This window comes from Alligator mississippiensis, chromosome 1 (assembly GCF_030867095.1).
Source record: "Alligator mississippiensis isolate rAllMis1 chromosome 1, rAllMis1, whole genome shotgun sequence".
Taxonomy (NCBI): domain Eukaryota; kingdom Metazoa; phylum Chordata; order Crocodylia; family Alligatoridae; genus Alligator; species Alligator mississippiensis.
Window position 1 is genome coordinate 403,815,174 of NC_081824.1, and position 24,793 is coordinate 403,839,966.

The 24,793-nt window shown below is 42.4% G+C and overlaps 1 protein-coding gene across 9 annotated transcripts in view; it reads right to left on the reverse strand.

Annotated features, from left to right (window-relative positions):
• PCDH17 (protocadherin 17) overlaps positions 1-23,437 on the reverse strand; it is a 117,340-nt gene extending 93,903 nt beyond the window's left edge. For 4 of the 9 annotated variants that reach the window (XM_059723232.1, XM_059723354.1, XM_059723311.1 and 1 more), the window contains exons 1-2: positions 22,790-23,437; positions 17,879-21,579 (exon numbers count right to left, since the gene is read on the reverse strand). In XM_059723232.1, the coding sequence (XP_059579215.1) occupies positions 17,879-20,482 (2,604 nt within the window). In that variant the 5' untranslated portion in view covers positions 20,483-21,579; positions 22,790-23,437. The remainder of the gene's footprint in view (positions 1-17,878; positions 21,580-22,789) is intronic. The other 5 variants (XM_059723152.1, XM_059723205.1, XM_059723182.1 and 2 more) reach the window with 2 other exon arrangements.
• Between the last annotated feature and the right edge of the window lie 1,356 nt (positions 23,438-24,793).

A 24,793-nucleotide genomic window follows, 5' to 3' on the forward strand; every position in this document is an offset into this window, starting at 1 on the left:
GGAAAAATGTCACAATGTCCCATTAGTCATAGAAACCACATTATGAAGACGTTCCTGTACAGTATATGTTCAACCTCCTGGTCGTATACACCTAAGAAACTATTCTGCATGGGTATCACATAGTTGGAGTTCAGTAGATTTTTGAAAGAACTGTTTGTCCAGGAATCAAACACTATATGTGGCGTGCTCTCTGCTAAGACTCAGCAGATTTCTAAATGTAAGTCTGCAAAAGAGTTAATAATACTCCAGCTCCATCCTTTTCTTCTCAGGCTTGAGCAATAGTATAGTTTTGGAGCAATGCTGCCAAAGAAAGAAGACAAATTATGACTAAGGCACTTCAGCTGTCTATTTGTATGACATTCCTGAAATCTAGAGAGACAGATCTGTATTTTCCCAAAGCTCATTGAGCTCATTTTTTCTTTAGGCTGTGCACTAAACTCTTTCACCTTCCTGAAAACTTCTCCCAATCAAGTAGACACTTACCCTGGCACTTCAGGAACAGTAAAGGAATTTGTAAAGTATTTCAGGAAGATTTTCCGATAGGCGATAAAAGTAATCTGATTTCGATAAATCCTTCATTGAAGGGTAAAAAAAGTATTGCTATTTACTTCTGTTCATCTATTCATTTAGGGCATGCAATTATTTCCTATGTGTTGTTTTAAAAGAAGCTGTTTATTTTATTCCATATATTTTAGGGTATATAAGCACAAGGCTCTACTCTTCCACTGATACAGTAGCATTATTATTGTCTACTCTACACTGGTGAGAGTCAGACCCTCTGAATATGGTACTGAATCGATAACTGAATTTTGATAAAGGGGCATCAGACTATCAAAACTGATAACATCACATGCCTTCATAAGTCAGATTTGCAGTGGTAAATTACAACAATTTGATTTATCTGCAACATAAAATGAATAATTTGGCCTTGTACAAATTTAACGAGAAGTTATATCTCTAAATATATTTTAGAAGCATTGCAGTTGTGTGCATCTGTATGACCACTTTAAAAAATGCTAGGTTTGGATCTATTACACCAGGGCAGTTCAACTGGTGGCCTGCAGGCTCCATGCAACCAATGAGGGGTTAAATTGCACACCTCTAGGTTCCTGCTTGGCTGCTGCTCCCCCTATCACTCCAGCTGCAACAGCTGCTGAGGGCTCTGGGGTCCCACTCCCTTGTCCAATTGCCACTTCCAGCCTCAACCCCTGGGGATAGCTTGGGGAGTAGAAGGTGAGTCTGGAGCCACGAGGGCATGCAGTTCAGAAGTAGCAAGGGCGGCCTGCAAGTGCAGCAGGATGAGGGGCCACAGGTCAGCAGTAGGGGCAGGCTGTACAGGACCATGATGCTGTTGAGGAGAGGCCAACATGGATACACAGTGCAATGGTGAGAACGTCCTGGGAGCATGAAGCTCAGGGGCCTATGGCTCACCTTCTTAAATGCTTTGCCCTCAAAATGGATTCCAAAATGCAATTAAGTGAATAGATGCTCTGTGCGGGGCAGGTGGAGAATCAGGTGCCTCAAAACTATGATCTAAAAATCGATATCCAGAGTGGAAAGCCACCTACACCAAGCTATACTAAGCACAAGACTTAATACCTGCCCTCCTCCAGAGCTTAAGCTCTGCAATCAGGGTGCAGGGGGAAACCTCTATCTGTTCCGACTCTAATGCCCAGAATCTTGTCTTGAAGATAAGCACTTCAAACTGTTATTTTGAAGAACTGACAAAGGCTTATTATTTTTGTTCAAAACATAGCTTCCAGAAGAGAAGGGGGTGAAGGAGATGGTATCCACTTTTTATTGGTAATATACTGACTCTTGCCCAGAGAGTGGGGACCTGCATTCTAAGTCTGCAGGGGTTCAAACACATGACTCCCATGTCACACAAGTTTGCCCTAACTACCAGGCTATAAACTAGCCCAGAGCATTTTCCATATATTCGGTCGAAGCTGTACTTCAGTGGTGAAGTCACCCACTACAAAAAGGGAGTCCCATTCTGTTTCTAAGGCTAGTTCTGCTTCTTATTGTATTGTTGTTTAATGTAAAATGCATAAACAGTCCTAGAGTATGAACTACAACTCTGGACACTTCTATGTGCTTAGTGGCCTAACTAATGAATGGCACCAAGAAGTTCTGCTCATTTTGATAGTGAGCAGCTGTTTCTTGGATCAGACTTTGGGACTTAGACACCTAACATCTATCTAAGTCCTGGTTTAAGCACCTATGTCTTTTTTTTTGGACCTCGTCCTTTATTTCTAGACATCTTCTTCTATCATCCATATCTGTCATGCACTTAGGGCTTTACATTAAATAAACTGCAAAACTAGAAACAGCACAGAAAGTGGTAACTAGCTTGGTAAGCAGAGTAACTTAGAGCATGACAGCTATGTTCTAAAATCTGCACAATTACATGTGAGCTTCCAGAGATATTTAGATGATGGTTTGGACCTATAAAAACCATGGTCTTGGATAAGACTACATTATCCTTGCTCTCTCCTTAAAAAAAAAAATGCAAACAGTCACAGTTGCAAAAACTCTTTAAAAACTTGAAAAAATTGGTATGTTGTATGATGTTCTTTGCAGACAGTATGGAAGTCTGGGATATGCTCTGCCCTGTTCCAGAATACTCCAGACTTGTCATCTATCAGTGTAGTGCTAGAAGATGCATTAGTTTCACCTGAAGTAGGGAAACTGAGGTATAGGTCAGTGCATGTGGGTGTTAATACTAGATTATAAACAGCTGATTGGTAGGAGGAGTGAATTGTTGGAATTTGGGGTTTGGGGTTTATAATTCTATTTAATTGGCAGGGAATTCAGAGACAGCATATGCCCACTTGAATCAAAAGAAAATTATTAGATACATTGACATTTTGATGTGAAGCACAAACCCTTTTTTCCCATGGATTTTCAAGAATGAACTGCAAGTTTTCCAAAGGAGCCATTGCAATCTTCTGTGTGTGCCCATGTCAGAAAAATCCACATCAAACTAACATAAATAAATATATGTATACCTTTCCTCTTTCAAAAATCAACCAAAATAAAACAGCTATACGACCACAAAAATAAAATTAAAAAGTACCAGCAAAAAATCATGTACATATGAAGAACATGGACACTTATTAAGACTAAGTTGCTCCTCCTCAATATTGTACAGTACTATTCTATAACCTAGATTTAAAAAAAAAGCTGCTTGCAGGTGGGTTTATGAGCTCATGCACAACCATCACACTTGCTTCAGTGGGAATCAATATTGAAGTAAGGCTAATCCTTCAGCTAAAGCTTTTGATATGGTCTCTCACAACATTCTTGCAAGCAAGCTAAGGAAGTATGGGTTGGATGAAAGAACTGTAAGGTGGACAGAAAACTGGCAGGATCTTCAGGCTCTAAGGGTAGTAATCAATGGCTCAATGTTTAGTTGGCAGCCAGTATCATGTTCAGTGCCCCAGGGGTCAGTCCTGGGGCTGATTTTGTTCAATATTTTCATCAACGAACTGGAAAACAGGATGGAGTGCACCCTCATCAAGTTTGAAGATGACAAAAGAAATCTTATAAGGTTCAATAAGGACAAGTGCAAAGTCCTGCACTTAGGATGGAACAATCCCATGAACTGGTACAGGCTAGTGAATGACTGGCTAAGAGCAGCAGCTCTGCAGAAAAGGACCTGTGGGTTACAGTGGACAATGAGCTGAATATGAGGCAACAGTGTGCCATTCTTGCCCAGAAGGCTAATGGCATACTGGGCTACATTAGTAGGAACACTGCCAGCAATTTGAGGGAAGTGATTATTCCCCTCTATTTAGCACTGATAAGGCCACAGCTGGAGTACTGAGACCAGTTTTGGGTCCCATGCTTTAGAAAGGATGTGGACAAATTGGAAGGAGTCCAGCGGAGGGAAACAAACATAGTTAGGGAGCTGGGGCACATGAATTATGAGGAGAGGCTGAGGAAGCTGGGTTTATTTAATCAGGAAAAGAGAAGACTGAAGGGGGATTTAATAACAGACTTCAGCTACCTGAAGAGTGGTTACAAAGTAGATGGAGCTAGACCAGGGGTTGGCAACTTTTGGGGGCAGAGTGCCAGAAACACCTGCAACCTCAACTTGTAAGATATTGGCGTGCCAGGAGTGGATGGCGGGAGAGCTGTGAGGGGCCCAATCTTTTTTGTAGCAGCGAAGCCCTGGTCCCTTCCCCACCATCCATCCCAAGGCACGAGTGTCATGCAAAATGCCTTCACGTGCCACACTCTGGCACCCATGTCAGGGGTTGCCTTCCCTTGAGCTAGACTGTTCTCAGTTGTGGCCAATGACAGAACAAGAACCAATGGTCTCAAGTTGCATCAAGGGAAGTTTAAGTCAGGTATTAGGAAAAACTCTCTCACCAGGAAGGTAGTAAAGTACTGGGATAGGTTATCCAGAAAGGTTGTAGAATCTTAATCTTTGGAGGTTTTTAAGACCTGGGTAGACAAAGTCCTGGCTGGGATGATCTAGTTGAGGCTGGTCCTGCTCCGAGCAGGAGGCTGTACTAGATGATCTCCTGAGGCCCCTTACAACCTGAATTTTCTATGATTCTGTAAGGGAGCTTAGAGCATCAGGACCCAAGCATGCGATCCTACTAATGCATGCTGGTGCACAGAACTGCAAGTAAAGTTTGGTAGAAGATTAATAAGACCACTCACATGTGGAAAGTAATTCAGGTGTGTATTCTCAGAATCTGGCTCTGAAAACCTGTAGCTATTACACTCTAAATAAACTTTCTGAATTGTATGCAACCATGAATACAACAAAAGATCCTATTTGAAATCACATATAATAGAGGGTCTGATCCTGGGAATAAAACCTCTTTGTAACATCATGTTGTTTCATTAAATGAACATACTTTAATACCATACCCTAAAGCAAGTATGATGATGGATTAGCCTTTTTTTCAGTTTGTTAATTATTTCAGTTTAACAGGTTACTATTGCTTTTCTTTTAGTCACTATTGTTCTCCCTTGTATTACATACCATATAGAATGGGGACATATCCTGAATTTGCATAAATGAACAGTTCAGCTAAATGATGCTCAAATAATCACCTCTCAATTGTATATATTTTAATACAAACATGACCCAGAGCTTACCATATGACCCAAAGAATGACTAAACCCAACAGAGGCATAACTACCAGGGTCTGCACTTGTGGGCAGTGGTAGTAGGAGTGGTAGCAGGGGCTGGATCAGCAGTAGCAGCAGCAATGGCTATGCACACGGTAGGCACTAGATTTCATAGATTTCATAGACATTTGGGCTGGAAGGAATGGTCCCCAGTCACCCACAGCTTGTTACACTTCTGAAATCAAACAGCGTGTTCAAATCTGGTCAGGAAAAAGGTAATGTAACAATATTGCTTCCATTTTCAGACAGCCAAACCAGGTTCTTACTCCTTATCAGAGACCTTGTATGTCAAGTTTCAACTTGGAAAGAATTTTTCAGTCAGTGTTATAAAACCCTACTTTTAGAGATTTACAATGAAATGCTCATTTAACCTTAACCAGAGCATTTCAAGAAGTACCAGTGTAATAAGTACATGATACCAAACCACTAGCAACCCTAAAATGCAAAAGGAACAGACAGATCCTGGCAGGAATTAATCTGCCATTTTCACACATCTGCCCAAGGGAGGTATTGTAATTGCAAAAATTTACTCTTCGACTGCTGAGACTCCTAGTAATTATGTTTCTTTTTTTTAATAGAAATAGCCACAGGTGGTAACAAATTGGGTTTTGAGATGGGGAACTGGGCATGCATTCTAACCCAAATTACTATGTAATTGTCTTGATTATAAAATACTGTAGAAAACCTATTGCTCAAAATTTAAATCAGAACAAAAAGTCGCCTTTAAATATCTCCAGTCCTCCTCTGGCTACTCAACATGTGTGCCTATTTCTTCATTTATTGGCATCAGCAAGACTGATATGACTGCAAGAAATCCATAACAGATCTCTGCCAATATTAGTCCACAATCCTGCAGCTTGCATTTGTTTAACAGAAGGAGGTTTCTCTTGTTTTACCTTTACCCAAGGATAAACAGTAGTCTTACAGAATAGGTCAAGATCTGGAAACCTCGCCACTAATTATTAGGGTTTCTTTGCCAGAAATCAAAGTACATAGAGGGGTGCAGGGGATGGAGCTGGAATGTTATATTTAGATGAGATGAAACTAAAGTACTGTTCAAGATTCTGTACGCCTGTCTGAAACAGACACATTACAGCACAAGGGCTTTTTTACTTCTGAAGAACTCTCCTTTTTTAATTGCTATTGCATTACTGTGATAGGGAAATATATACTCTTCACCATCTATGTTATGTGGTCAATGAAGAAAACGAAAGATGTTTATGCAGTAAGGTCTATCCCTTTTCAATATTCTGTTCAACTAGCTCTGAAAAAAGCTACAGGTGGTTTAAACAGATAGATTATGTTTATAGACTTAGACAAAAGCAGGACTATGCTTGAAAAGAAATGTCATGAAACATTTTGCTTTCCCCACTTTTCACCCACCAGCTACACAATTGACTGATTTGTTCCTTACCAGGGGGATGCAAATTACTATGTACTTTTTAATACCTAATGCTGTTAATAAAAATGATGGAGTGTTGATTATCCTCACATTCCACATGAATTATACCTCCTCTTCATCATTATTCTCAATTCTGAAGGTCGATAGTGGGATGTACAGTTTTAAACAAGATGTATAACTTGAACCATACAATAGAGAGTGAGGCCCTTCCTTCACTACTCTCTTGCCTCAGGACAATCTGACAACAGAATTTGTCTGTAAAGCTGATGCTTGCTTTAGTGTTGCATAAGAATGTACAGTTTGACAATGACTTCTCTAAGACTGTTTAGCAGTTGTTTATACATCAAGTAATGTGAAAAAAGCCATTAGAACTGCATTGTTAAGTAACATTCCCTCCTATTCAAATTCTAGATATTTCTTTTTTAAATAAACTGCTCTCTCTTTTCCACTAACTGCATACACACACACATTTATGCTGTTTGAAGTATGGTTTCGATATTGAAATAGTTTCTAAGGTTTTCTTGACTGCCATTTTTAAAAAGCTTTTAAATCCATTATTTCCCAGGCACTCTAAATTCCACTATATCCTTATTGTCATTTGATCCACTGAAATAATGAAGAGATCAGGAAAGAACACACTGGTACTTTACAGCTGTGGCTGGATAATCTTGCTCATGATCATCAAAGCAGGATTGTTTTTATGATCTTCAAATCTGCATATCAAATTACACAAGTGTATGCAGAACAGCAAAAACTATCAAATATTCAGTCATCAGGATTATCTCAATAGAGTACTAGAGAATGCAGTTTGAGGCTAAGTGAAATGAACAGCTTCTGCAGCTTTTGCAGTGTTTTTAGGAGGGATGAGGGAAAGCAACAGGGAGCAGTGTGGCTAATAAATTCTGAGCTGAGATCTGCACACACGTATGCACATGAGCAGCTTCACTTTGTAAGTGATTCCATTTAATTCAGTGGGTCTATTCATGTGAATTAAAATACTCAATAAACGTTTGGTGGATGAGGCCATATGATTTGTAACAGCGGTGCAGTTGTTCATATATAAAGAGGTTATTTTTACAGGTCTTGGAGTAACTGATGGACAGTTAAAGACATGATCCTGCTCCACTGAGGTTTGTGGGAAAACTATCTTAGCTCCAGTGGCAATGGGATCAGAGCCCAAGCACTATCTCAGATGCAATAAGAACTATTTTGTTCTTGTATAGCAATTGTTTTTCCAAGTAAATGACCTTTACAGTTTTACACTATTAAAACATTGGCACCAGGCACATTTTCTAATGTGATCTTGTGTAGTCCAGTTCAGTTTTCTTATTGAATGGTAACCACAACAATTGTATCCATAAGTGGTTGCTTAGCAGTCAGTAATGATCCATACAGAAATATAGTAAATAAGGGTAATGAGTGACATGCTCTGTCTGAATGACAATTCATTAAAAATACAAATTACCATGAAGAAAATTTTAAAACAAAAATCTATAAATGAAAGATTAAGTATAACTGTCTTAAGGAACACATTACTGATTTAAAAGCTTCAAATTGTGATTCAGGTGTCACCTATGTATCTCTGCTAGGTATAAAAATTCTATTATTAAAAATGCATTAAAATCCATCAAAATTTTGATGAAGCCATTATTTACCTTTTGTTTTTAATTCAATTGTCAAGTAAGCACCCAATCATTTTTAAAAGAGTATATATCTACAAAGCAAGCAAGAGTTTATGGCTTTGAAGACTTGAAATTGATTTTTAATGCCCCAGCTTTCAAATACTACAAAGGCTGCTTTCCACTGATAAAGACAGTAAACAAGAAATTGTCCTTTAAGTGTTCCCTTTAATGTTTTTTCCTTAATTAAAAATCAATCAAAAAATTGTAAGTTTTTTTCATAAAAATGTTTAAGGATGTTGACACACAATGTGGTCAAAATAAAATAAAAACTTGTGATTTGTCACATCTGTTTTCTTGCGCTATTTTATATTTTCTTTGCACTGTAAACACTGTTAATCAAGAAATAAAAACTCATAAAAGTACTTTATTACCGAGCGCAGCTATTTTATTGAATAGAAGTGTAAAAAATAAAATAAAACTAAATGTTATAAAACTACTGAAGCAAAACACTTTTTTTAATACCTTTAAATTATTTTAATGTATTCCTTTCCTCTAATCAAACCAAAGCCTATTTATGTAGATTAGTTACATCTAGAGTCTCATTTATCCAACCTGTATTTATCCTTTGATCACAAAGCTTGTTAACTTAAATGGTCTTTTATTGTTATGATTCGTTTTCCCATAATTATGCAGTTTAACTGCCTGATTTTTTTTGAATAAATATATGCAAACGCGCCAATCATATTCAGCAGTGTTATGCTAGATGCTCAATGAACTGTAAGAGCCATTTCAATACAATAAAACTGCCTGGAAGTGTTCCAGGGCAAGGATTGCAAATACCAGTAATCATGGTGTCACTAGGACCAGAACAGGCAAATATAAGTGTGTCACACACATATCAATAGATTGTCTGAAACAGTGTCTGAAACTAATTTCACACGTCTGTCACTGAAAGAACTTACAATGCATCAATAAGAGGTCCCACCCACACAGCTGAAATTATACATTTACATCTTATAACAATACATTTCTTTTTACCATTTGAGTTTGGGTGTGCCATGCACTGGAGATTGTAGCATACTGTCTTACAGCATGGAATGTTGATGTCATTAAAGACTTTTTTATGAAAGATAATTAATTTTATGAAATCAGAGGATAGTGATATATCAGTGTCAAAACCACTAGTAGGGACTAATATGAGATACCGTATTCATTTGAAGGATTTACTTGTCTACATCTCTTTTACTATGCTAAATTGACAGTACATCAGCAAGGGACTGATTAACTTTAGAGCTGAAAAAAGAGACATGCTCTCATTGAAAGGGAGTGAGAAATGCACTGATCACTATTCTGTCCTTCTGCATAGGTAGAAATGCTATTCTTGAAGCAATTCAATAATATATATAGATGCTTCTGTTGTGACCTTAATAAAGCAGGAATTGTATGCAGCAGCTTCTGGGATTTATCTAAAAATATATTAGCGCTTGAGAAAGTTCTATAAAGCACTGCCTAATATCCCAATTAACAGAGGCATATGTATGAAATGGTTTGCTTGAGTATAGTACTTAATGCATGAGTATTTTATCCAACAATCTTAATAATTTAACTGACTTCTTTTTTTCTCAGTCAGGATTAAAATAACTCTTCCAGAGCCCTGTTTTCCAAAGTTATCTACACTGGGGTACAAAACAAAGCTTATAAGGGAAAACAACCCCAAATCATGACACATTTATCACCAGGGACCCTGGTTTTCTCCGATTAAAAAAATATCTCCAATTTTGGGGTTAAAAAAAGTAACTCAAAATCCAAATTTTTTCATGATCAAAATGAAACATTGCTAATACACACACACACACACACACACAGAGTTGTGTTTCATTTTGAACATGGAAAAACATGGATTTCAGGTTACTTTTTTTAATCTGAAAATTGGGGATTTTTTTTTTTTTTTACCAGAGAAAACCAGGATCCCTGTTTATCACCATGACCTGAATTATTCTGAATGTGTCTAGTACTGTGTCCCATCACTTTGTATCCCACAACCCAGCTATACTAGCTTCACCCTTCACACCATTAATACAAAAATAAACAAAACACACTTTAGGAAATGGTAAAAGATGGTACCAGACTCTACTTGGTGTTTTTGTGTGTCCAAGAAGGAATCCCACTGGAAGCAAATTTCACTCATTCCCTATCTTTTTATAGTCGTTATCATATTTCTATTTCTGTTTTTTACAACTTAAGCATGGATATGACAAAAAGTAGGACTTTTTCCTAGGTTTTTCCCCCTCTATTTTCTTTTTCCCCTTGGAAAAAGTTGTCCAAGTCATTCTCTTCTGACCTCCTGACATAAAAGTACTGTTTTTACATTGCTGGAGAGTAAAAAACAAAGAAAAAACTTATGTTTCTGCTTGTGAAGAAATCATTTTATAACTTGCTTTCACAAAAAAATTCTTAACTATTGCAAAATATTGGTGGAACCAATAGAGTGTCTTTCCTTTATCTGCAGGGCTTCCTCCATCTTACAGAGTTGCCAGAAACACACATGTGCACATATATATGCATACATAAATACACACCAAATGCTATTTTAGAAAAAAAAATTAAAACCACACACACACACATGTGCATGCACTTCTTACAAAGCCTGATATGGATTTTGTGTAACAAACCCTGAAATGGAATTGGCTCAGCATTCTCACTTTTGAATACCATTAATGGAAAGAGTTTTAAGCATGGCCTTTTTAAATATGAAGCTGAAAAATCATAAAGTGCCTTAAATTTAACACTGGAGAGAAGAGAATTGTTAAAAAGAATAACTGGAGCTTTTACATTTATATCTATCTATCTATCTATCTATCTATCTAAATTTATTAGGGCTAAATTTTATGTTTATTTCAATGAAACTCTCTTCATTTGAATCAAATTTTTGCCTGAGTAGAGACCACAGGCTAGATCTATTCTATTACATATCTAGGAGAATGTTGCAAAAGCTTTATATTCACATATCGACAGGTTTTCATAAGACTACATTGGCTGTACATTTAAAATAAATTACATTACATGTATGTTTTTAAAACAACCTAGAATATTTGTTTAGGTAGAGATATAAAAACAATTAGTTATTTTTACAAATTCTTTAAGGAAGTATTAGATTTTACTTGCCTGTATATTACTTCTACATATGTTATGTAGAAGTATGTCTATGTTATGTTATAGTATATGACATTGTTATAATAATTCTAAATTCATATTAAATCTCCTCAAGTATTTGTTTGAACAGAAACTGTTTAAAATAAAAATAGATGGCAGAAGATTTTTAAAGCTGAGTTTGAAAAATAAAGGGTGAGATCCTACCACCTTTACTTGCATTTAATAAAAACCTGAGGGCTTTGTTTTGGCCTGCTAATGTGAATGGGAGTCATGCTATTGTTAAAATGAGAGCAGGATCTGGCCTTCAGTATAAAATAAAATAATAATCAACATGAACAAGGGTTACGGAATCTGGACTAAATTTACTACTAAACCAAAAGCTAACTCATCAAGGACTCAGTTGAAAAAACTATATTTTGCTTTTTGAACACTTACTGATGTGAGGTCTCTGACTGAAATCAGTGGGACTAGTCATATAATTGGTCACCCACATGAGTAAAGCTTTGACAAGTGTGCAGACTTTGAGAGTCAGGGGGAGCTGTATCCATGTAAGACTTCAGGATCAGACAGCATCCTGTCATTTAATTGCACTAACATTTTTTTAGTTCTGGTGAAACTATTTTCAAAGAGAGTCAGTTATGCATAGACCTTGTACTTCTAAATGGATTGGCTAATGAGGATTTTTATTTTGGAGAAATGGTTGTTTTTTTTCCTTCTGAGACTATCAGTATCCCCCCCCCCCCCCCTCCTTATTTGTCACCCCTCACCCCTTGCTATTTTGTATGGTTAAATGCTGTAATACTTAACACAGAAAAGCATTTTAAAAGGTTTTTGCATTCACCTATGTACATCAGGAGTACCTCCCCTGAAATCAATAGAGTAACAGGGCTCTAAACTGCATTAGTAAAGCAGATCAGAATCAGGCCCACAGTTTCTGTAGGATACATAAGACATAATAGGAGGTCAGTCCTACATCCCTTACCTACTTTAATAGTTCCATTGGATACTACCATGACCTACAGGTTGCAAGATCAGGCCTTAAATATACGAATATGCCACTGTGTTATGTTCACACATAACCATTAAGAACAAAGACGTTTATTCTTGTATAAATACAAGACAAGGATCCAATCCTGTGGTACTTACACAATGAAATATAGGCCCAGAAGCTTTAGAAAGGTATATCATGAAATTATAGCCTGTGCTGCTTGAATTTACAAATCCCAAGTGTACTTAATGGCTATTTTGCACTGTGTCTAATTTGATCATACACATTGTGAAAACTAGTCACGTCTCTCGGCCAGGTATCTCTGACACGAGAGATACCTGGTTTGGCCTTACAGGTGGTTAGTCTAAAAATCTCAAAATCTCAGAGGTGTAGGGTCCAGAACCTACAAGCCTGCAAATGTGCAGAATGTTCACTTACTTCTACCCTATGCATATCCTTAACTTTTATTTGCTGAAATAGGAAAATCAGAAGAATATACCCTCTTTGCAAAGGATAAAAATATGAAGCTTCATGTGAATCTTTTAAGAATGGTATTGTAAATGCTGGCAATGAATGTCATTTTTTTACTATTATTATTTCTGTTCTCATATTGCAGTGTCAGCATGCTTCCTTTTGCAATCCTGCATGCTGAAGTCTCAAAGTAAACAATGAAACAATAGTATGTCTAAAAGATATAACAGCATAAATACAGCTTATTCTATCCCCTCCCCCTGAAGTTTATATCTTCTTAGATACCACTAGACACCTGGTGATGAGGTTGCACTGGGACTTGACAGTAATCTGTTGACACATCGTAAACAGGTGCCTGGAAGTATTAAGAATGATCTTTACTTTATCTTTAAACCTTGCACGCCTGCCTACTACAGCAACTGTGGTGATTCCCAGCATGAGAGTTCTTTATAATACAGCCTCTTCTTCTTGGTCATCTTCTTTTATTTTATTTTTTTGTTCAATAAAAGCTCTGACCACAGTTTTCCTATCCTGTCTCACTGTTGATATAGTTACAAATCTGTCCCTGCTGCATCAAAGGTATAACAATAAATATTCTCTATGATCATCAGCACTCCTTGCATATATAGATAGTTTTCTACACCACTGTCATGTCACTTTAAAGAACCTATTTCTACTGGTTTCCCTTTATCCATCAACTCTTTCACCTACTGGAAAACTTGAAGTAAAAGAAATCATGGCTTGTTTGCTAGCACGGCCATTTTCCTATGTTAACATGAACAGATTACATAATTAACCAAATAACCTTTTAGTGGGGTTGTATATGAATATTTAAAAAATGTAGAGCAAAAAAGAGCAAAATTCTGTGCGCCTTGCTCAGGGAAGTAGTCCAACTTGATTTATTCACTTGAATAAGATGAACAGAATTTTTAGCCCATAGTCCTTAGTCAAGAGTCAATATAAATCTTCCTTTGCTATGCACAGATTCCAAGTCCTCTCTTTTTCCACCAAGATTGAGTATTTTTGGACCTTACCATGTTGTATGGAAGTTTGTCTGGATTTTAGCCGTATGACTTACCCCTTTTGTTTTCTTATCTGAGCCATTTAAAATCTTGAATTGGTAAATATTTTTTGTTTGTGTATATCAAATATGCTAGTAAATTTAGGTCTAAACACCTTTATAACTAATTTGTTTTTAAACCATCTTTCTTTATTAGTTGATGCTTAGAATGCACAGTTGAAATATTTGATAACAGTGAGATATGCTAATGCTTAGTAAAAGTGAACTTCCCATGCCTCGAAAAGCAATTTTCTACATGTATGTCATCCTTATCCACTAATTAACCTATACAGAGCCTACTTGTCATATGAGCTAAACATCTGTAACTGTCCCTGAAATCAGTGCATGGCACAAGTAATCAGCACCCTTGAATAGCAATTGACCATTTTATGTATACATCATATAGGTGTATGTAAAGATTTATGTTCTTGTGATTACAGAACTCCACTAATTCACATTCCCAATCCTCACCCTCACTGAAAATTACTTATTGGTATGAATCAGTATATAAATGTACAAAAAAAAATATATATATAGGAGTAATCCATAGGAAAGTGTATTTAACAGGGCAAAGTTAAGCAGTGCATGCAGAATAGCACTTTACTCAGCTAGCAATTCTTTTGGTCAGATTCTAATAACCATAATCATGTCAAGTAGTACCACAGTCCATGTGACCATTGACTTTAATGGGCTTATGTGAGAGATAAGGTGTTATTCATCAGGAGTAAGTGAATGGGAATCTGACCTCCTGATTTCAGCATAAACAGATGCAAAAAAAATGAAGCATGTTCTCTAAGAAAAGGTGGGAATACCTGTGCTTTATTCACAAAGTAACTTGTATCTGGATGTCAGTATTTATAATGCTTTAGTAGCACACTACCTAATGCACTATATTATGTATATATACAGAAAAGTATATTTTGTAAATATACAAAATGTTTAATACCATAATGAAAGACCTCACTAGAACTTTGTCCTTAAATCATGGCAGAGAAGCCTGGAATGAAAGTGAGCAGTTTTGTTGCATGAAAATTAATGAAATGTAACTATATGCATGAGAAAAAAAGAAAGTGAACAGTCACTAGAGAAAATACTATAGATAGCTTAGTTTTCACTTACTTGAGGTAATGAGCTACCATGCATACTTTATTAGTTAAAGAAGGTTGGTGTTAAAACAGCTGTTTGGATACTGATTGTCCTTTTTCTGTCTACTTTTGCCTTCTGAAAGTATAGTTTATTGTTCCAGAAGCAGACTTTTTGGAACTGGACAAGTAACCACTCGGTGTAGATAAAGGAGAGCTGAATTCTGTACTCCTTGCTCAGGCAAAACTCTCACTGATGTTACTGCAAGTTTTACATTAGCTAGAAGTGCAGTGGTGATCAGACCCAAAATATTGTCTACTTTCTGGTTTTAAGTACAGTGCTTCTATGTAATATTTAGTCTGGGGATGTGGGGAAGAGGGCAAGTGTAAAGGGATATAACAATTACTTTTTGTGGTGTGCAAAACCTGATTGCATTGCTCACAGCTAAGTACAGCAAAATACAAGCTTCCCCAAATAGCCTTGCAAATCCCTGCTGCTTTAAATTTGGGCCTCTTCTGAAAAAAGCCCCAAAATCATATCAAGCTGCATGTGTGCGCTATAATTATGCTGTGACTACTAAGTTCAGTGCCACTTGTGACCTAAACTAAATTTGAACCAGGTTTTTTAAGTGTTAAAGAGGAGTGTATGCCTTAACCCACAGGCTGAGCCATCTAGCTTCAAAACACTGTATAGATAATTCAAGGGAACACAGAAAGGTAAATATTATGCATACCAGCATGTGCTATCAGGAACTTTTGCTTAAATTTCCCACAGTTATCATACCAAAGCTTTTATAGAAACCACAGCACAACTTTTTAAGGGAGGAAATTCCTCTTTCAGTTTTATATTGATCTCAAAAAAGTCACGATTGATATTATACAGTGAACACTGTTAAAAAAGGAATCATATTTGCCAATGGGATTTTTACACTACAGATGAATCTTTACTATCAGTACATGTATTAATTGCTTTATATAGACATTACATGGTTGTAGGAAAATATAATTTTCTATCTTTTAGTAGCTATTACACTTGGAATTTTTTTTTCTTTTCAGACCACTCCATTTTACAGTAAAAAAAAATGACATGACTTAAACACATCTCATTGAAAGTTAGTTGTCTTTTAAAGCATGAATTGTAAATCAAATTATCCTTGGTTTTGCCCTAACCTAATATTCTTCCTGAAATGTCACTTTTTGTTAAAATCAATTTCAGATTTTGAGTATTGCTGAACTCACCTAATTGATAGCAACACAAATTCATGATAAGCATAAAATGAAATTGTTTCTGTGACACAACTCAATAGTGGGTTGAGAAATAGTTCACAGTGACCTTGTGCAGAGGGCATTTTTCTGCAGTTATCAAAATATACAGCTATACCGGATCAATTATTGGAAGTTTGTTTTTGTTATTTGCCAATTATCAGCAGCCACCTCTCTTTAGCTGATAAAATTGCCCGCAGCTAGAAAGCAGCAAATTTGGCACTGGCAACACTACACAGCACGACAACTCATATGCATTATGAATTTCTTTTTGGTACATCGAGTGTCTACAGTGCAACTTCTTTCCCATTAGCTGGGTACACAAAATGAGTCTGTGTCACTTTTGATACACTCAGCTCATTCCCCTATGAATCAGAACAGCATATTAGTAGAACCACAAGACAAAACAGATATGACATTTCAAACATATTTAATAGTCATTATCCAGAGCCTGCATTCATTCCAAATGTTAAAAATTGCTTTGGAATGTACCTGTAATATTTGAACACTAAGCCACACTAATAATTAAGTAGTAATTTAAATTAGATCAGCTGGGGACAAATTATGCCCCCAGATTCATTGTGCAAGCCCACTGCTCTGAAACAGTTCTGAGTTTGAACTTTAAGCCACATACTAAGAATTAAGAGGTTCTTTGCATATTAAACTTGGTCAGGTGGCCCATACTCTGCCATTATTCATATACATGAAAGTGAACAGAAAGCAGACTGTGGTCCACTATCTTATTTTTTCTAAAATGAGCTTTAATAAAATAAAAACACAGAGCTTGTCTTTCTCTATATAGCAACAACCGATATTGATTCAGGCTACTGGAAATCTGACCAGTCATTTTGCTGATTTATGACAGAATTTGAGTTTTGTTAAAATTTGTCAGGGGCTAGAGGGAAGGAAACACCACATACATACTAGACTAGTTGGTCTAGTAAACTAACCAAAGTTTTCAAGTTCAAGTTTTAAAAGATTGTTTTTTTCTGAGAGGAAGAGGTGGCAATGGGGTCCCAAATGACACTGTTCTGTAACAAAAATAAATATTTGTGTGTGTGTGTGCATGTATGTGTATGTATAAAAAGCAGTATATATGTGTGTATATATATATATATATATATATATATATATTTAAAGAAGAAGTTAAAAAAAATTAAAAGCATACATCTTGGAAAGAGAGCTCATATTTACATACAGGATTGGAGGACTATATACACTGTTGTATGAGATTTCCTCAGTGTGTACAGTTTATGCCATGTCCTGTTGGTTACAGCAGGTGACATGACTCCTTAAATATCCCCACCCCATCTGCCCAAAACCCAGCTACAGAGAAACCTGCATAAGAGACCACCTATCTTTGGTGATTTGCCACTCTAGGAGACCACCCCAAAGTATCCCAAACTATTGAAGCCTCAGTCCTGCTCTTGCATGTCTGTTTAACACTGATATAACTCCATTTATTTCATTAGAATAACTTCTGATTTACACTGGTCACAGCAGTGTGAGGGCAGAGTCAGACAAGTGTGATCTGCTCCACGTTAGATTAATAAGCAAGTCCACCTCCCTTAAGTGACTTCTGCTGGTCCCTCCAGTGGTGCCTTACAGCAGGTTTCACTGCAGACAAGACATACAATTTAAATTGGGATCTAAAGTATGCTCCAGGTTATTCTAAAAGTCTCCTACCTGTATTATGGACATCCGGCTCGGTGGAGCCTCGCTGGCGTTAGTTCCTTGCCCCGTGAAGCTGGTGTGGCAACCCACATGTCCCTGGGGTACAGTCAGGTTGTTGGAGGCAGGCTTTAGGTACATCACCTCAGACCGGGGTGAGCTGAGGGGCAGACGGGTCTGGTAGTCAAAGTACATGGGTGAGGTGGCCAAAGAGGGGCTGCTCACCACGTTCATGACATTTAGGGGGCCCCGACTGTCCTCGCCTTCACTGGGCACCAGCATAATGTCATTCTTGCTGATCTTCTTCTTTTTGCCCTTGCTCCCTCCACTGCCACCTGCACCTGCTCCCCCACCACTGCCTCCCCCTCCTCCCAGCTGGGGGTGGCTGTATTCAGCAATGCGACAATTATAGGTGCGGATCTCCTTGTTCTCCCGCTTGCATTTCACGGCAATGGTGATCATGGCAGCCAACAAGATGATAGAGACAGTGCTCAGGGTCACAATCAGGGGTAGCGATAGGTCCCAATGAGGTCGCCGATGCTGCTCACCATTCACCTGAGGCTCACCGGCTTCAGGCAGGGGTCCAGCCAAGGCCCTGACAATTAGCTTAGCCACAGCTGAGAGGCTAGGCTTGCCATGATCACTGACTTTGACCACCAGCTCAGCCACAGGGCTGAGCTCTTCCCAGTAGGGATGCAAGGTGCGTATCTCACCACTGGTTGGGTCCATCTCAAAGAGGTGCTCCTCGTTGCCTTCAACGATCTCATATGTGAGACGCCCGCTCTCCCCAAAATCACTGTCCAGGGCTCGGACAGTGCCCACGGGGTAGCCCACGCCAGCATTGCGCGGCACCTGGAGCTCGGCGGTGTCGTTGATGAGGGTGGGCAGCACAATAAGTGGTGCATTGTCATTGACATCAAGCACAGTGACACGCACAGTGGCGTTGCTCTCGCGGTGGGGAGAGCCTGAGTCCTTGGCCAGCACGCGGAACTCAAAGTGCTTGGTCTGCTCATAGTTGAAGCTCCGCAGGGCATAGATGGCACCATTGGTGGGGTTGACAGAGACATAGGTGTAGATGGAGACATCGCCTACATGCCCGGGCAGGATGGAATAGGAGACAGTCCCGTTCTGCCCCAGGTCCGGGTCCTGGGCCAGCACAGAGCCCAAGTACTCACCAGGGATATTGTTCTCTGGCACCTGTAGGACATAGAGGTTCTTGCTGAAGCGGGGTGGGTTGTCGTTCTCATCGAGGATGCGCACGGAGAAAGACTTGGTGGAGTTGAGCGGGGGGCTGCCACCATCGCGGGCTACAATAGTAACATTGTACTCATCCTGTGCCTCACGGTCCAGTGGCCGGTCAGTCACCACTGTGTAGAAGTTGTCATAGTTCTCCTCCAGCGTGAAGGGTACGGCACCTGGACCGCTGCCCCCGCCACCCAGCACCCGGCACTGGAGCTGCCCATTCTTGCCCGAGTCACGATCAGTGACCCGCACCAAGGCAATGACAGTGCCTGGCGGGGCGGCCTCGCTGAGAGCCCCCTGGCGAACAGAGACGAAGCCGATGGTGGGCGCATTGTCATTACGGTCGACAAGGCGTACGGTGACCTTGCAGTGGGCAGGGATGGGGTTGGGCCCCAGGTCACGGGCCTGCACGTCGATCTCTACGAGACCGCTCTCCTCGTAGTCCAGGTTGCCCTTGACACGGATGAGGCCGCTCTGCGGGTCGATGCTGAAGAGGTCACGCACCCGGTCAGGAGCGTAGCCGCTGAAGGAGTAGAGCACCTCGCCATTGGTGCCCTCGTCGGCGTCGGTGGCGTTGAGGTCGATGACGGCCGTGCCCAGGGGCGCGTTCTCAGGCAGCTCCACCACATAGGAGGCCGCTTCGAAGACGGGGCTGTTGTCATTGGAGTCGATGAGGCGCACGTTGATCTGCACGGTGCCCGAGCGCGGCGGGTCGCCCCCGTCCAGCGCCGTGAGCACCAGCGTGTGGTGGCTCTGCTCCTCGCGGTCCAGCGGCTTCTGGATCACCAGCTCGGGGAACTTGGTGCCATCCCCTCGGGACTTAACGTCCAGCGAGAAGAGCCCGTAGTCGTCGCGGGTGAGCAGGTAGGTGCGCAGCCCGTTGTCGCCCGCGTCGGGGTCGTGGGCGCTGGTGAGGGGGAAGCGGGTGCCAGGGGCGGCGTTCTCCGAGATGTCCATGTCCACCTGGTCGGCAGGGAAGGCGGGTGCGTTGTCGTTCAGGTCCTGCACCTCCACCTTGATCATGCAGATCTCCTGGTCGTTGGCGAAGACCTCGAGCGACAGCTGGCACTTGGCGCTGCGGCGGCACAGCGCCTCGCGGTCCAGGCGCTGCTTGGTGTAGAGCAGCCCGCTCTCGCCGTCCACATCCAGCAGGTGCGGGGCCGAGTTCTCCAGCACGCGGAAGCTCGCCTTGGCCCCGCGCCCGCCGCCCGCGCCCCGCTCCGCCGGCGGCGCCAGCCCCGCGGCCAGCCGCGCATCGCGCCCGATGTTGCCGATCACCGTCCCCGCGCCCTGCTCCTCGGGCACCGAGTAGTTGAGGTTCTTCAGCGCCAGGGCGGGCGCCCAGCAGAGCAGGAAGCAACAGATGGGAAGGTGCATCCCCGAAGCCCGCGGGTGGCAGCTGCAGCAGCCCCTCGTCCTCCTCCTCTCTTCGCTTCCCGAGCCCGCCCCTCCCTCCCTCCCTCCCTCCGCGCCGCCGGACCTGTTGCTCTAAAGCATCCGCAGACACGCAGGCGATGGAGCCCGGAGCTCACGGGCAGGGAGAGAGATGGAGGCGGAGGAGGAGGAGGAGGGGGGAGAAACCACCCGGTAGCTCCAGCATCAAGCGCCTCTGGGGCTCCAATGCCCGGTTACTTCAGCTGAGCAACTTCAGCGGGGGGGCGGGGGGGAGCAACAACTCCAGATCGCCTCCGGATGGATCAAAATGTCCCCCCCCTGCCTTTGCTCCTCTCAAGATCCGTAGACCTCTGGACGGATCAAAGTGTCCATGTGGCTCCCCCCCACTCAAGGTCTCTGGAGGAATCAAAATATCCAAAGAGGCTTTGCCCCAGCTCCTCTCCAGGTCCGCAAGTCTCCCTCTGGACGGATCAAAATGTCCAATGTAGCCGTCCCAACCCCTCTTAAAGTCCGCAGATCTCCCCCTGGACGGATCAAAACGTCCCCTCGGCTTTGCCCCAGCCCCTCTCAAGGTCCATAGATCTCCTCTGGGCGGATCAAAATGTCCAGTGTGGCTTTGCCCCAGCCCCTCTCAAGGTCCACAGATCGACAGATATCGAAGGAGAAGAAATCAGCAGCGGTGAGTGGCGTTTTCCCTCCAGATCAGTCCAAAGAGGAGGGGGGGGGGGGAAAGAAGGAAAAAAAATCTAAAAAATAAAAATAAAAAAAAATCTAGAAGGGAAAAAAATATTTCGAGGTGGCTTTTTTGGTGTAGGGGGGAGCTTAGGGGCTACTCGTCGCTTGTGATGCGATCGCTGGAGTAGGGAGAAGAGGTGGAGGGGGAGAAGTCTGGGCTAGGCTGAAGCCCTCTCCGCGTGCAGCGAGAGGCAGGGAAATGTCTGATTGCACCGCGGGGCGGTTGGGTGTGTTTTTTTTTTTTTCCCAGGGAGTGTTTTGCTGCAGTTAGAGATCTAATCTTGCCTGGCTTGCGGCGGAGAGCTGCATCTCGCTGCCATCGGTGGTTCCCCTCTCGCTCTTCCCTTGGAGAAGCAGAGGAGGAGGAGGAGGAATCGCAGCGTAAAAAACACACACACACACACACACACACACACACACCCCCCCACCGTCCGGATTTCTAGTGCTAGCTTCCTTGGGAGGGGGCGGTAGAGGGGATTAAAAAAGCCACCAGCTGATGCTCATCATCAGGAGCCGGATTTAAAATATATAGGTAGATTTCTCTGGCTGGGCTCAATCAAATGCACACTTGGGGAGCTGCCACCACCACATCCTGTGTGTCTAGCTCTCTCCCTCCCTGTGCTGTGTGTGGCGGAGGAGCTTGCACTTTTCTCTGCTGCAGTTTAATTCCACTTTGCTTGGCTCTCCAGGCGAGGGGAGATCAACAGGCAACCCACGGCTGGATGCAGAGATTTGGAAATCATCATACTACTACTAGTAATAATTAAAAAAAAAAATAGAGGGGAAAGGGGGGTGGGTGGGCACGACAAAGACCCCAGCGCGCGCGCACACACACACAAACACACACACTCAATACCGTTTGCTAAAAGGGAAACAGGCTCTGCATTCACAGGGCTGCGCTAAGTGCCTCTCTTTTCTTTCTATTCAGCATCTCCTTCCAATGACACTGCCTCCTAGTCCTCTTCATTTAGTGGGGGGAAAAGGAGGAGGAAAAGGGGATGGGGGAAGCAATTTGGGCTCTAAATAAAGTGACAAATGTGATCATCGGCTAAGCCCCCCCCCCAATTTCAATTCAGTGTTCGGTGTGGTGCATTTTGCAGTCTTGAATAGTCTCTCTGGGTATCTTGCTACGAGACGTGGTGCTGGGGAGAGGGGTGGGAAGAGCCTGATGGCTGGTTTTCCTTCCCCACTGGTATTATGTAGAGGTAAATATGGAGGGGAGGGGATGAGAAGGGGGGGTGTTAATTTTTTTTTTTTTTTATTATTTATTTCAGGTCTTTTTAACAGCCAGAAATAAATGAATGACACATCCAGAAATGCAAGGTGTTTCAATCTGCTGGATGAGTCAGATCCAGCGGAACAAATCACAGCCACTATCGCCTCATGTTCCTCCCTTCACAGACATTAGTTGCAGCTTCTTCCTAACGCTTCTCTGACTCACTCTCTAGACAGAAAAAAATCAGATGCATGGTTTGAAGCACAAAAAAAATAAAGGGGGGGAGGGAGGGAAAAGAGGGGGGGGGGGTGTTGGATCCAGCTGCACTTTTACTATACCTCTTTCTCCGGGAGACTGAGGATCAGGAAAACAAGGCTGCTATCCACGTCGGGCTCCTGCTTTGCTGAGTGTTTTTTTTTTAACCCCCTTTCAGTGCTATGTGTGAAACACCCAAGATCTCTCCCACTGAAAGAAACAACAACAACAACAACAAGAACAACAAAAAAGAATCACAGGCTTCCAGTCACTGCTCCCAGCTCTCAGTCCTGCACTGCGGGGTGGGGGATTTTTTTTTGGGGGGGGGGGTTGATTTTTTTTTTTTTTTTGGTCCCCCCTCCTCTAAACTGGAGTCCGCCCCCGAGGCAAGGAGGGGATCCTGCGAGGTTGGCTGCTTAAAAAAATAAATAAATAAAAAAAAATTAAAAAAATCCTTCTCTCTCTGCCTCACTGCTGGGCGGCCCCTGGCAAGCAGCAGGCGGGGGCCGGGAGGAACCGGCCCGCAGGCAGCAGGAACGGCGATGTCGCGGGAAGCAAATCCATCCGGGCAGGCGGAGCGGAGATCCGCGCGGATGCAACAGTTTGGAGCCGCGTCTGGCTGGGATCGGCCCCCCCTCCTCGCTCCTCGCCCGCGCTGCAGCACTGACGGGCGCCCGGCGCCGCCGCCACCGCCGCCGCCGCTCCCTCCCGACGCCTCTTACTGACTGCCTCTATTCAGCTCACGCCGCGGCTTAAACATTGATACTGATTCCGCGCCAGCCAATCCGCGCCGAGGAATGGAACCTGCCTCCGAGGCCGGCGGCCAATGAGGAGCGGCGGAAGGGCTGGGGGGAGGCGGGGCTAGAATCCCCAATGCTTCGGTGTCATTGATGAGATCAGTGCGATCGGAGACTAACAATGTGAGCAGGGTTCGGGGCTTGTCAGCTGCGGCGGCTCGGTCCCGCACGCTGCAGCGTCTCCCCGGCGTGAGGATAATGATGATTTCCCCCCCACTCCGGACGAAATATTTCAGGATCATGCCGGAGAAGGGAGGCAACTTGCCACCGGGACTTGGCTTTGTGAAATCAGCGGCCGTAGCAGGGTAGGGGGCTCAACTTTGAACCCACGACTGAGATCCCTGATTCCCACGACATCCCCTTTCCCCTCCGAGGGCAGTTCTGGGGAGGGCAGAATCGGCCTCCTCGCGATCCAGACGCCTGCTCTATAGATCTGCACCTGGCAGGCTCCACCCCGAGCCTGCTTCGCTTTAAGCTGCCACTGGCTCGAGCCATCCCTTTCAACGCCCCCGTGGACTGAGGCAGACAAGGTTGTTTGGGTACACGGGGGATCTTTTATTAGACCAACTATGTTGTTGGGAAAATTGTTCTGTGCAAGCTTTCGGGCACGAGCAACAGCCTGTGTACTGAGTGAGACACATCAGCCCCGTCCTGTCATCTTTCAGGCACACGTTGTGGAGGATGAGGCAGGATCTAGGGGCTTTTCCGCTCCCTTTCATCCCCTCCCCTGTGCCCCACTAGACACTTCCTTGGAAACAGGCGGGTTTTGGTGTGCCCCCCACCCCCTCCCAGTAAACCCTGGTGATCGACAGAAATCTTTTTGCAACGCATAAAGGCACCTTTTGGCCGCCTCCTGTGGGGTGCTGTCAAAGTGAACAGCTGGAAGAGCCAGCCAGGTCAGCTCCACCCCAGGAGTCCAGCCCGCAGCTTCTGCATCCGTTGAAAAGCACCTGGCGTTTTCTCGCCTCCTCTCCCTTTGCCTGGATGGGTGTTTTAGTAGCGGAACTGGGAATACACAGTCTCTTCCCACCTTGTCTCCAAACGGCCACTGGGAGGGCTCTACAGACTTCGACTCTGAACATCAGACATCCCGGGAGAAGGTTTAGGGAGGGGTGGAGGGGATAGGATAGATAGATACAACTGTTGAACCAGCATAGATAGATGTAGGGAGGGGTGGAGGGGGTGTTGAAATAGGAAAGGTGAGTGATATATCTATATCTATCTATATATATACACACATGAATATATGCGTATATATGTATATGTATGTATATATATCACTCACCTTTC